We start from the raw sequence: 12,165 nt of genomic DNA on the forward strand, positions 1-12,165 counted from the left end.
CCGGAGTCCATAGTCCTTCATGGTTCGTAAGAGATTAACTCTTGCATTATCTCCTGCTAATCTCTTTCAGCTTGTTCACTTTTTAATTTAGTTATGCATTTTATTTACAGGGCAATATTAATCTGATACATTGTCATTCTATCTTCAGTGTGTTGATAAGAAATGTGTTGAAAAGGTGATCACTATTGCGTACACCTAGTAGGAGAGCAATATTAATCTGATACATTGTCATTCTATCTTCAGTGTGTTGGTAAGAAATGTGTTGAAAAGGTGATCACTATTGCTTACACCTAGTAGGAGGTTTTGTTGTCTATGCTTTTCTTGGTAGTGTTGGTGTATCAAAGAGTGTTATAGGTCGACTTTGGGGACAACTCTTCTTAAAAGAGTAACCCATAGTTTTAATCTTGAATAAATATGAGTGAACTCATTTTCATGAATTGAGTCATACTGGGTGGACTGGGAAATAAAAATAATTCAGGATGACCCATTCTCTAGATAAGCAATAATCCCTAATTAATGTTTTAGTTGCTTAGGACAGGACAGGACACAATTTATCTATCACACTCTTGTTGAGCCTGTTCCTTCCCTCTTGACAACCAAATACTTTCCCTTAAGTGAAGGCTATTTTTAGCTAATTAAGAATTAACAAAATGGTCACATACATGGGAATGAGACTTCATTCCATGTTTCAAGTCCCCAATTAAGTTCTTGCACATACTTAGTTGTAGAATTTTAATTCATTGTGGTTTTGTGGTAGGCAGAATTCTAGGATGACCCACCATGACCCATGCCTTTGTATAAGCCCCATCTCATGAGTGTGAGTGGGACCTGTAACTCACTTATAACCCATGGAGTATGGCAAAGGTGAAGGCATATTTCAGATGTAACTAAAGCTAATCAGTTGATTTTAAGTTAAACAAAAGAGTGATTATCCTGAGTTGGCCTGACCTAATTAGGTAAGACCTTTAAAAAAAGCATCGGGGAGGTCAGAGACTCTCCCTGTTGCTGGATTTGAAGTAACCTGCCATGAATTCTATAGCTACAATTCTGCCAACATCCTAAAAGAGCTTGGAAGCAGAACTTGGCGAAGAAGGTCCTTCGCCACTTGAGCCTCCAGTCCATATCAGCTGAGAATGCAGTCCAGCTGATATCCTGATTTCAGTCTTGTGAGATGCTGAGCAAAAGACCCAGCTAAGCCATGGGTGGACTCCTGATCCACAGAAACAGTGATAAAATTGTGTGTTTTAAGCTATTAAGTTTGTGGTCACTTGTTATGCAACAATAGAAAATTACTATAGGTCTCCAGATAGTAGAATTAGTCCAAGAAAAGGAGGTAAGTGTAATGAATGTAATACAGTAGAATCACCCCATCCAGGACAGGTAGTGGGACACAGCTGGGCGCGAACAGCTGTCCTGTCATTCTCCCAGGCTCCTGAGCTGAGAAACAGGAACTCTACGTGTCTCTCTGCAGTTTCTATAGGATCTTACCCAGTAAATCCTTAAGCCTGAGTACTCTTTTCTCTAAAGACTCAGATCTCAACACAAAGGGAAGGACTGGACAACCTTTTTTGATCCTCTTGAGTCACAAGACACAATCACCATTACTGATCCATAATCTAAGATAATCACTGCTTCCTAAATTATATCTGGTTTAATTATATCTAGTATAACATATGGTTATGATAACCTAACTCTTCCTCTGAATAAACTTAACAGCTTCTCTAGAAAATGTCTCATGAGGATGGAGAAAGAATATATTGTAGAGGTGAAAACTGCAGAAAGATTAAGTGGTTCTCCCAAGGTCAAAGTTGAGTCAGTGGCCAAATCAAAAATAGGATCCCAACCTAGGGGAAGTCCAACATTAAACCGAAAGCAGGAAGACTAATGCTCATTGGCTCTGCTCTTTCAGTTCTTTTTGGAAGTCTGAGTGTTAATTTCATCCCACTCCTGACTGAGCTGCTAGCCCTAACATCCTGCTAGATATTTTAAGGACAGGGATTAGCAAAATAAAGCTTCAAATATTTTTTAAGTGAATGACTCAAACACAGTGTGCCGTAGCTCTGGGGAAAATGGTCCGGATTAGGTCAGTGTCAGTCCAGAAAACCCTGGGAGATACCAGGGGATTTTTTAGGCTTAGCTCAAACCATTCAGTTCTATCTCCGGCTCACCAGAAATCAGAGAAACTCTGAGGAACACGGAGTGCATCAGAATCACTCTAGAAGCTTGTTTACAATGGAGATTTTTGGCTGTACCCCCTCAGATTCTAATTCAGAAAATCTGAGGGTGGGCCTAAGGATCTGCATTTTAGGAATCACTACAAGTGAGTCAGATTCAGGTGGTCTCCACTATTGGAGACATCAAGTGGATGAGAAATAAGAGATCTACATTGGCTACCTACACCAGCATTTTGCATGCTTGCAAAAATTTCAAAACTCCTTATAAACAAGACAGCATTGCTAATAAGGAAATTGAGGAATAGTGTGGTTAAATAAGTTGCCCAATGTTTACCATCAACCCTCAGTATGAGCCAAGAACAGGAGAAAAAAAAAAAAACAAAAAAAAAACACAATCCTCTGAGGCTTTTCACACTCCCTCTCCCACCCCATTCCATGTCCTAAGAAAACTCTAGCAGAAAATAACAGGAGGGCCCTTGGACTATGTTGATATTGGCAGCAAAAGCACATCCAGTTATTCAGTTTCAATAAAAGGACATTTTTCAAATCTTTCAAAGCTAGCTACACTAAGGCTATAATGAATTTACCTCATTTTAATCTCTACAGCCAGAACCACTCAAGGAGGGCAGGTCTGAGCCCATCTTTGGGAAATCATGCTGGCATCAATATAAAGAAAATTTAAAGCCCTCCAGACATCTGGTCTGACTTAATCTCTTGGTGCTTTCTGTATTCTTCAAATGTTAACCAGGAGGCCACATGCTTACCCTCTCTTCTTTCCTATACATAGACAAATCAATTATCCAAATCCAGTGAGCCAGAAGTATCACAATTACAACTAAATTTTCACAATCAGTTAAATGATTAAGGGATCTCTCTCTCTCTCTCTCTCTCTCTCTACTTATTTATTAATTTATTCACCATTTTCCCAGAACTGATTTTTGGTAGCTTATAAGGACTCAAAATATAATACAAATAACAAATTACAATCAGGATTTTAAATTAAGAGAGAAAACAAGGGCTAGAGAGAGAGGGAGAAAGAAGGAGAAAACCATGGACCTCATTTTTTTTAAAGATTTATTTATTTATTTGAGAGAGCGAGAATGAGAGAGAGAGAGAGCACATGAGAGGGGGGAGGATTAGAGGGAGAAGCAGGCTCCTCGCTGAGCAGGGAGACTGATGCGGGACTCGATCCCGGGACTCCGGGATCATGACCCAAGCCGAAGGCAGTCGCCCAACCAACTGAGCCACCCAGGTGCCCCATGGGCCTCATTTTATCTAGTAGATGTAGTCCTAGAAATAAAATGTATTTTAATCTATCTAAAATGAATTTGAATTTTTATTTGCATTATGATTTAGAAAGTGCTTTATCAATACTCTCTTTTTTCAGTTGGCAGTGGTGCCTAATCCTTCAGATTTCAGTTTCCTTACCCCTATTCCCACCTCTTCATCATGTAATTAATAAAAACAAATACAAGCATTCTGGGAAATTCCTAAGGACTCTTGGAACAGATCACTTTTTAATGTCAAGATTTCTTTGGAAATGGGAGTAGTCCCGATCTAAATTACCTGTCATGTCCACATTTTGCCTGTGTGAGAGAGTGTCCACAGGCTTTTCCCTAAGGGAATCAGGTGTGGCGGCAGTTCTAGTGGTCAGGCTGCTGGAGGCTGGGGCCAGAGTCAGCCTGGAGCTGGGCTGTGGAGTAGGCAAAGGGGGGCTTCCTCTGGGCTCTCCAGGGCCTCTAATTTGGGGGTCCAATGACTCTTCAGGCAGCACTCAAGCCTGTTCACCTGTAGAACCTCTTTTACTATTTCTCGCCTTGAAGATGCCATATTTTGAAAGCTTGTCTTTCCCATACAAAGTGCTTTGACAATTAAAAATTTTTAAATTTGCACATTGCATTTATTCCTACATTCATTGAATAAATACTTACTGAGCCACTGAGCTGGCCCCTGGCAGATGAGGAAGAAAAGTCTGGCCTCTGCCCATGAGGACAGTTTACACTCTGGCATCAAAATATGCAAGCAAATGGCCTCCCCTAAAGCTTGTGCAGTCTGTACTCTGTACTAGGGGATCTGACTTGGGTGAATGGGCACTGAAATCCAGCCTAACTTTGGCTCTGCTCACCAAACCCCGAGCCCTAACTCAGGGCTGCATTTCTCTATAAGACTACAAGACACCTTAGTCTAATTAATCCAAAAGATCCATGTGAGTGGCCTTGCACACAAACAATTTTAATACACTGAGTTACAAGTCTGCTCAGCAGAGTCAGGAAAGGCTTTAAGTGTACACTATTTGTGCCAAGCCTTGAAGGATCTGTAGGTGTGTAGGGTTTTTCTGGATAAATAACAAGGAGGAGGATGTTCCTAGCAAACTGCCTGGAAGTATGGGGAAACACTGCATCATCAGGAAAGTTGAGAAGTAAAAGTACTTGCATGACAGTAGTCAAGGCTGGATCATAAGCCAGTTGGGGAGGCAAGACCACATCAGGAAGTGAGGTGTGTTCATGCAAAGACCTTTTCCATTTATTCCATAGATGAAAGGTAGCTAGTGACTAGGTATGGGGAGTCAGATGGCAGAGGTACCATTAAACAAAGCAGGGAATATATGAAATGGGTGGGGGATACATGATGAATTCAGAGTTTGTAATCAGCATGAGAAATTCAAAGTTACCAATCACAAAGAAAGATAAAATTCAATTAAAGTAATCCAGTGATTGTTTTGTTAGCCTAGATTTAGAAATACAAATAAAGGTAAAACTTCCATTAGGATTTTTAAAACATTCATAATTTCTCTAATATCCCCATTAATATCTTCTTAGACCAGCAAGAATTCCTGCTAAGACTAGTTCACAAATATCTGTATAACCTGTGGTGGTACAGAATTCCTCACCAGGGATTCAGTAAATGTGTCAAGGGAAAGGAATTCTGGCCTTTACTATCCCCACTCCTCAACTGTCATATACCCTTCGGTGGCCAATGATGTTGGTTATCTGTTCATTTAAGTACCTATTACTTCCGTCTCTGTTAAGATCCACATGGATAGAGATCAATTTATACCTACCACAAGGTTTTGCATATACTAATGCATGAGCATTGAAAGGCTTTTTTAGAGGAATCCTAACTACTAACTAACTAATGTCTTATTCTTATTTCAATAGGTCACTTTGGTTAAAATGTAGCTGGATCTATAAATACAGTGTGGAATGTCCCCATAGTGGGAATTCCTGCATCCAGGCATAACCAGCAGAAGAAACTCTTCAAACTATGCATTATGAGCAGGTAACTTCTTCGCCTGTTGGCTGGCTCTGGGAAAAGATGAAGAAGACATCCTTGTCAAATGTAGGAATTTAAACTCCACAGAAGAAAACTCAGTAAGGAAGAGTTCCAGGATGAAAACTCTTGGAAGTCCAAACAAAAATATAACTCTCCTGGGTGGATATAACACATTTCTTGCACACCTAAGGACAGTAAAATACCATTTCAGCTCTGAAGGCTAGGTATTAGGAACAATAGTAATAATGGCTGAATTTATTGAATGATGTGTTAGGCCTCATTTTAAGCACTCTGCCTGTGTTATCTGAGTTCATTCTCAAGACAGCTTTGTACCATAATTACTCGTGTTTCCTTCAATTGCCCCGATGAAGATACAGAGATATAAAAGTAATTTTGGTATGTCTTGTCTGGAGTGGTCCACAGTCATAACCCAAGTTTAAGAATTCCCTAAGAACGGGGCACCTGGGTGGCTCAGTCGGTTAAGCGTCTGCCTTCAGCTCAGGTCGTTGATCCCAGCGTCCTGGGATCAAGTCCCGCATCCGGCTCCCTGCTCAGTGGGAGTCTGCTTCTCCCTCTCCTCCCCGCTCATGCTCTCTCTCGCTATCTCTGTCTCTCTCTCTCTCAAAAAAATAAATAAAAATCTTAAAAAAAAAAAAAAGAATTCCCTAAGAACGATATTCATTGAGTACAAATTACGTGCCAGGACTCCGCACTAGGGCAAAGTCACATTCAATTGCAACAAAGTCCTTGTTCTCACAGGCTTATATCCTAGAGGGACAGATAGATAACGAGCAAACCAATAACTACACATAATGATTAAATTGGGGTAAGTCTTATGAAGGAAATAAGGTGTGACAGAGTGACAGATGCACTGGGAGTAGTAGCATGGAGGGACTTTCTGAGGAGAACAAGAATTTCTTGGCATTTTTTTGGTAAAAACTTTTCATAAGAATAAAAAGCAGAGTTTTAAAAATGAAAAAAGTTATCATATATTTAAAAAATAATTTTTTAAAGCTCCAGTCCGCTAGAAAAACTATCTCCCCGAGACACTCATTTCATAATTAATTCTTGCTTATTTCTTAATTTGGGTCGGCATTTCATTCATAATTAATCTCCAGATGCAGCCATTTTCAGAGAGCTTTCCCCCTTCGACAAAACCACCACTCCCCCCTCATTACTGCAGCTCTCCAACTGCTCACCCCGTCATCCTACTTGGCAAGAACCCTCAGAGATTAATACAGAAACTCCATACGATGGTGGCAGAGAGGACTTGCTCTGCATTTTCCAGGCTGGCATGTGAGCCTCCTGTTTGTTGGAACGTTGAAGAGCAACTGCCATAAAGTGAACTACGGTCTCATAAGCCCATCAGAGACTGGGGGATAGGAAATCTACAGACATTCCAAACACAGAGCTAACTACCAACCGCAAAGTGGAGGAAGTGCAGTAATGCGTTCAGGCTCTAAGCCTTTGCGGAGACACCCGTCTGCCTCCATCATTATTTATCATCTGGGTCTCTAGTTACTTCACTACCACAAGAGAGGAAAAAGAGCCATGGATTCAGCATGTACTGGCTTCAGAGGCAACCCTATATACTTTAATACACTTCTTGGCCCATAGTGTGAGCAGGCCTATCACAAAGCGAGACTAGGAAATCTGAGAAAATAAGACTCACATTTGCTTGCTAGAAAGGTTGAAAGGCCCTCAGTCATCCACGTCTAGAAAGACTAGGATGCCCTCCTGTTTGCCAGAAGTGCCCGCCCTCATCCTGCACAGCCACTTCCAGCTCTCTGGGGTGCTGCTTCTCATGCCTGACATGAGGCAAGGCCAGACTTCTTAGAAAATGCATTTTGTCAGTGAGAAGGACATCCATCCATTTTGTCTCCGGTCTGTTCAATGTCAAATTTCACATGTTAAACACTGTCTCATTAATAAGAAAAAGAAATACATTGGGGTTGACCAGCATGAGACAGACCAGCTCTTCAGTTCTGCAACTTGAAGATTTTATTTATTTATTTGACAGAGAGACACAGCAACAGAGGGAACACAGGCAGAGGGAGTGGGAGAGGGAGAAGCAGGCAGGCTTCCCACCGAGGAGGCAGCCCAATCCCAGGACCCTGGGATCATGACCTGAGCTGAAGGCAGATGCCTAACCACTGCAACTTAAACCTATGAGGAAATGGCAGGAAAAACGGCTTCAGTGTATCTATTTTGACGGTAGGAGAAATGGCCTCAGTCATCTAAATCTCTTCAGACTAGAGCCGGTCTTGTAGATCTTTTTTACACTTAAGTAACAGCCACATTTCATGAAGGATGATGACAATGTTATCAGTGAAGAAATCACTTCTGATAAACCTATATATGGTCATGCATTGAAGTTCTTTTTATGTTTTTCCTCCAAGTGTACTTTTTTTGTGGAGCACATTCTCACAGCTACAGCAGTAGGGTGGCTTACTGAAGATTCAGGATCCAAGGTTCAAAAAGCACATAGCTCTTATTCCTGAGGACTCTCATATGCATTTTCTCACCCACTGGTCACACACTTTTTGAGCACAGCATTATTATTCCTCTTCTTCAGAGATGGATCTGGCCTCTGGCTGAGGAACAGATAGCCAGTGTATCATAGCACTTAGATCTGCTCTCATGCCTCTCTACTAGATAAGCTGACTAACCGTGAAGCAGAATAGCCAAATAGCTCTTTCTCCCTGTCGGATCTAAAAAGGTAGGGCTTATTATAGTTAAGATATGAAAATAGTCTGCTTGCCTGATGTGCTTCATATCATCTTTATTTATGCTTCTTTACAATCTGGGTAAAATCAGGAATCTAGAACCAACCTTAGGTCATAATGAAGAAAGGAAGAAACAACGCCTGTTGCCCAACTGTGAGTATGCAATGATACTGAAGAACACCATCATTTATAATGAGTCAGCACATGAACTTCCTGGAGCTCTCAGGGGAAGTAGAAAAGTGAATCCAGCCTGACCCCCAAGATTTTCGACAACCTGTCAGCGTCACTTCTTGCTCAACCAAACCTAATACACCACCCTCTTTCCCTGGCCTTTTGCACATCAAGTGATCTTCTGGGTTCCAGAGTTAGCTGGTGGCAGAGGCAGGCCTAGAACCCAAGTTTTCTAACTCCCAACCCTGTGCTCTTTCCAATACGCTACTGCCTGATATACAGCAAGCCACCACTAACTGGATACTTACTCAGAGCCAGGGTTAGCAGTGAATGCTTTACATGTATTATTTCATTTAATCCTCAGAATTACCAACCTACAAGGTAAATAAGGAAACAGAGGCTCAGGAAGATGAAGCAACTTCTCCAAGGCCCACTGCAGGTAAGCAACGGAACTGGGATAAGGCCCAGTCTCTCCAAAGCTAGGTTTCATGTCCACATCAAATCACCTTTCTCTGCTCACCAGGTTTTGTAAAAATTGCAGTGATTAAATGTGAACAACCGATATATCTGCTTACTGTTACAGTTCATTCCATCTACTTTACAAAAGCAAATCTTTAGAAAAACAGATTTCAAGAGAAAGGTGACACAATAAATCTGCCCCTTCCTGCCTCTTTGATGCTGATTCTTGAGTTCCTCAGAATGGTGAAAACCCTTAGTCAAAGAGTGTGAATCTGCTTATGTGTTTAAGGTAGGGGGGATGATTCAGGAAAAAATAAAACATTTCTTTAAATAATGAGATTACAGTCTCCCAAATTTGGAACATCAGGTATGCCAGGTAATACTTAGGTGTTTGGATGTAGTGCCTCTGTTCCTAGACTGAGATGCACCCGAAGTGACTGGGGCGGCTCAGGCCAGTTCTGAGCTTGCACCATTCATTGCAGTCTGTGTCTGTATTTTCAGTGCCCCACTTTTCATGTGTTGGGACTTAGGACATAATTCTTAAGAAACAGTGTTTTACGATCACTAAGAAGAAAGTCTTGTTATAACAGGTTTCTCAAAGTTGCTTGTACTTAAAGAAACTCAGGATGACATCTTGGGGTACCTAATACCACTTAGGAAGATCATTTAACCTCTCCAGATTGTAGTTTTATTATTAGCAACATGAGAGGCAATCTGAAGTCTTCTTTTTACCTCAAAAATGCAGTATTATTACTGCTGATTAGATAAAGGAGCTCTAAAACCAACTCTTCTTCATTCCTCTTTTATTCATTTGCTCCGTCCTTTTCTTTTGTTTCAGTTCTAGTTAATCTGCATTCATCCCCAAACACTTTCATTCACAACTACTACCTTACAGGCTCTTACATTTATCAATAGTAGAAAAGCCATTTTTTGTCACCCCAGGGAAATGCATCATCTTATTATGAATGCAGAGAGCATTCACATGGAATTAAGGCATGTACAATCTAAGCTAAGGAGGCATAGAGTATATTAACGTGATTTAATATTCTTTAGAAACCATAATGGCAGTTTCTAGTGAAGGGATTCTAAATAGTTATTAATATAAACTAAAAATGAGAGCTTCAGGGAACATCTAAATCTTTGAGCCATAATCTTAAGAAGCCACTGTGTGATGACCAACATTGTTTTACTAAAGCTAACAAATGCTTTGGTTATGGTGCATTTTGTATATTAAAAGAAGATATTTGTAAATGATATATCCTATAAGAGCTTAATAGCCAAAATATAGAGAGAACTTATACAACTCAACACCCAAACCCACAAATAACCCAATTAAAAATGAGCCGAGGACCTGAATAGATATTTTTCCAAAGAAGACATACAGATGGCCAACAGACACATGAAAAGATGCTCAACATCACCCATCACCAAGGAAATGCAAGGCAAAACCACAATGAGATATCACATTACACCTGTCAGGATGGCTAAAATAAAAAAGACAAGAAATAAAAAGTGTTGGCAAGGATGAAGAGAAAAAGGAACCCTTGTGCACTGTTGGTGGGAATGGAAACTGGTGCAGCCACTGTGGAAGACAGTGTGGAGGTTCCTTAAAGAATTAAAAATAGAAATACCACATGATCCAGTAATTTCACTACTGGGTATTTACCCAAAGAAAATGAAAACACTAATTCAAAAGGATATACGCACACACACGCGGACAGACACACGTCCGTGCGCAACTACTACACAGCCATAAAAAGGATGAGATCTTACCATTTGCAACCAACATGGATGGAGCTAGAGTATGTTCTGTTAAGTGAAATAAGTCAGACAGAGAAAGACAAATACCCTATGATTTCACTCATATGTGGAATCTAAAAACAAAACAAATGAATAAACAAAAAGCAGAAAGAGACTCATAAATACAGAGAACAAACTTATGGTTGCCAGAGGGGAGGGGGAATGGAGGATGGTCAAAATGAGTGAAGGGGAGTGGGAGACACAGGCTTCCAGTTGCTGAAAGAATAAGTTATAGGAATAGAAGGCACAGCACAGGGAATACAGTGAATGATACTGTAATTGCAATGTATCAGGACAGATGGGAGCTACACTTGTGAGCATAGCATAACATACAGACTTGTCAAATCATTATGTTGTACACCCGAAACTAATTTAACAGCATGTGTCAATTTTACTTCAATAAAAAGGAAGAAAAAGATATGTATATATGCATTTTAAGTATGACACAAAGATTTTTTTAGAAAGGTAATTAGAAAGGTAATCAAAGATAAATTAATTCTAAAAGCTCTTTTCCACTTTTAACATGAAAACAGTAATTAATCAATACATACATAAGTTAAAGGTCTCCCCTAGAATACTGTAGTGACAGTAAAGAAATGTGGTTTTTTATTTTACCTGGGAAGAGCAGTGATTTTCCCCCATTTCTCCACACAGAATCTTCTTGGGCCATTACTCCCTCGGAGAGAAGCAAATCCTTCATAGGGAATGCTGGATGTGCCTGTGACAAACTATTAACACAAGAAAACAGAAGGATATGGTGAAACCAAGAGACTAGCTGCTAAGAAACACATGGTATCATTCACATGCACAGCTCTTTGGGAAGAGCAACAGGCTGCTCCCTGGTGGGAAAGCCTGAAGGTTAAACTCTAGGTGTGGAATAACCTAACACAGGAATTCGGACAAAGAGCTGGGGAATGCTAAGGAAGGACAGTGCATTAAAAAGGGAAATGGGATGCAGAGGGTTTGTAGCATCTTGTACAGCTAACCAGCTGAGAAGACTAAACTGGGTATATTTCCTATTATAGATTAATAAAGCGTCAATTAACCTAAGTCTACTTAGCATCAGTCCCCGATCAACTTGAGGTGAATAAATCTGAGGACCAGATCCTTGATCCAAAGGAGCTAAGACCCAGTCTACTTGTAAGGCTGAGCCTAAGTATACAGAAGGCTTGCTCATGTTTGATATTTCTTTGACTGCAATAAACCAGCAATTGCCACATAACTATAAACACTGCAAGAAAATAATGAGCTAGCTTTCCCTGTGTCCTTGAACTTCATTGTTATCTCAAGTTTGTGGAAAGTTAGATGGAAGAAAAGAAAGATTCTTTATCAAAGACCTGGTTACTTCCTAAGGGATTGAAAGCCCTCTTTCTATTGCTAGGGATGTTGCCCTGCAGAGTGCCCTGGGATCTCTTCTTGAAGGGACCAACTGCCCTGAAGCCAGGTGTTTTTCTTGGGATTCTTGGACTGGAGTTGGTATGTCCTCAAAATTCTAATGAAATACTTGGACTTGGTTAGGGATGTTCTGCATAGTGATGGAGCCACAGAACCATGCAATCAGA

At 40.4% G+C, this 12,165-nt stretch overlaps 1 protein-coding gene and 1 long non-coding RNA gene across 11 annotated transcripts in view; one reads left to right on the forward strand and one right to left on the reverse strand.

Annotated features, from left to right (window-relative positions):
* Positions 1-12,165, forward strand: part of LOC113920939 — a 45,685-nt gene that overhangs the window by 30,098 nt on the left and 3,422 nt on the right. The window contains exons 4-7 of one of the 2 annotated variants that reach the window (XR_003519442.2): positions 5,333-5,545; positions 8,709-8,783; positions 11,258-11,395; positions 11,985-12,079. This is a non-coding gene — a long non-coding RNA (uncharacterized LOC113920939). The remainder of the gene's footprint in view (positions 1-5,332; positions 5,546-8,708; positions 8,784-11,257; positions 11,396-11,984; positions 12,080-12,165) is intronic. The other variant, XR_003519443.2, reaches the window with a different exon arrangement.
* Positions 1-12,165, reverse strand: part of HECW2 (HECT, C2 and WW domain containing E3 ubiquitin protein ligase 2) — a 353,828-nt gene that overhangs the window by 9,869 nt on the left and 331,794 nt on the right. For all 9 annotated transcript variants that reach the window (XR_003519441.2, XM_027591370.2, XM_027591366.2 and 6 more), the window contains one exon: positions 11,219-11,331. Coding sequence is in view for 8 of the 9 variants with exons in the window: in XM_027591370.2 (XP_027447171.2) it covers positions 11,219-11,331 (113 nt within the window). In the remaining variant the exon portion in view is untranslated. The remainder of the gene's footprint in view (positions 1-11,218; positions 11,332-12,165) is intronic.

This window comes from Zalophus californianus, chromosome 3 (assembly GCF_009762305.2).
Source record: "Zalophus californianus isolate mZalCal1 chromosome 3, mZalCal1.pri.v2, whole genome shotgun sequence".
NCBI lineage: Eukaryota > Metazoa > Chordata > Mammalia > Carnivora > Otariidae > Zalophus > Zalophus californianus.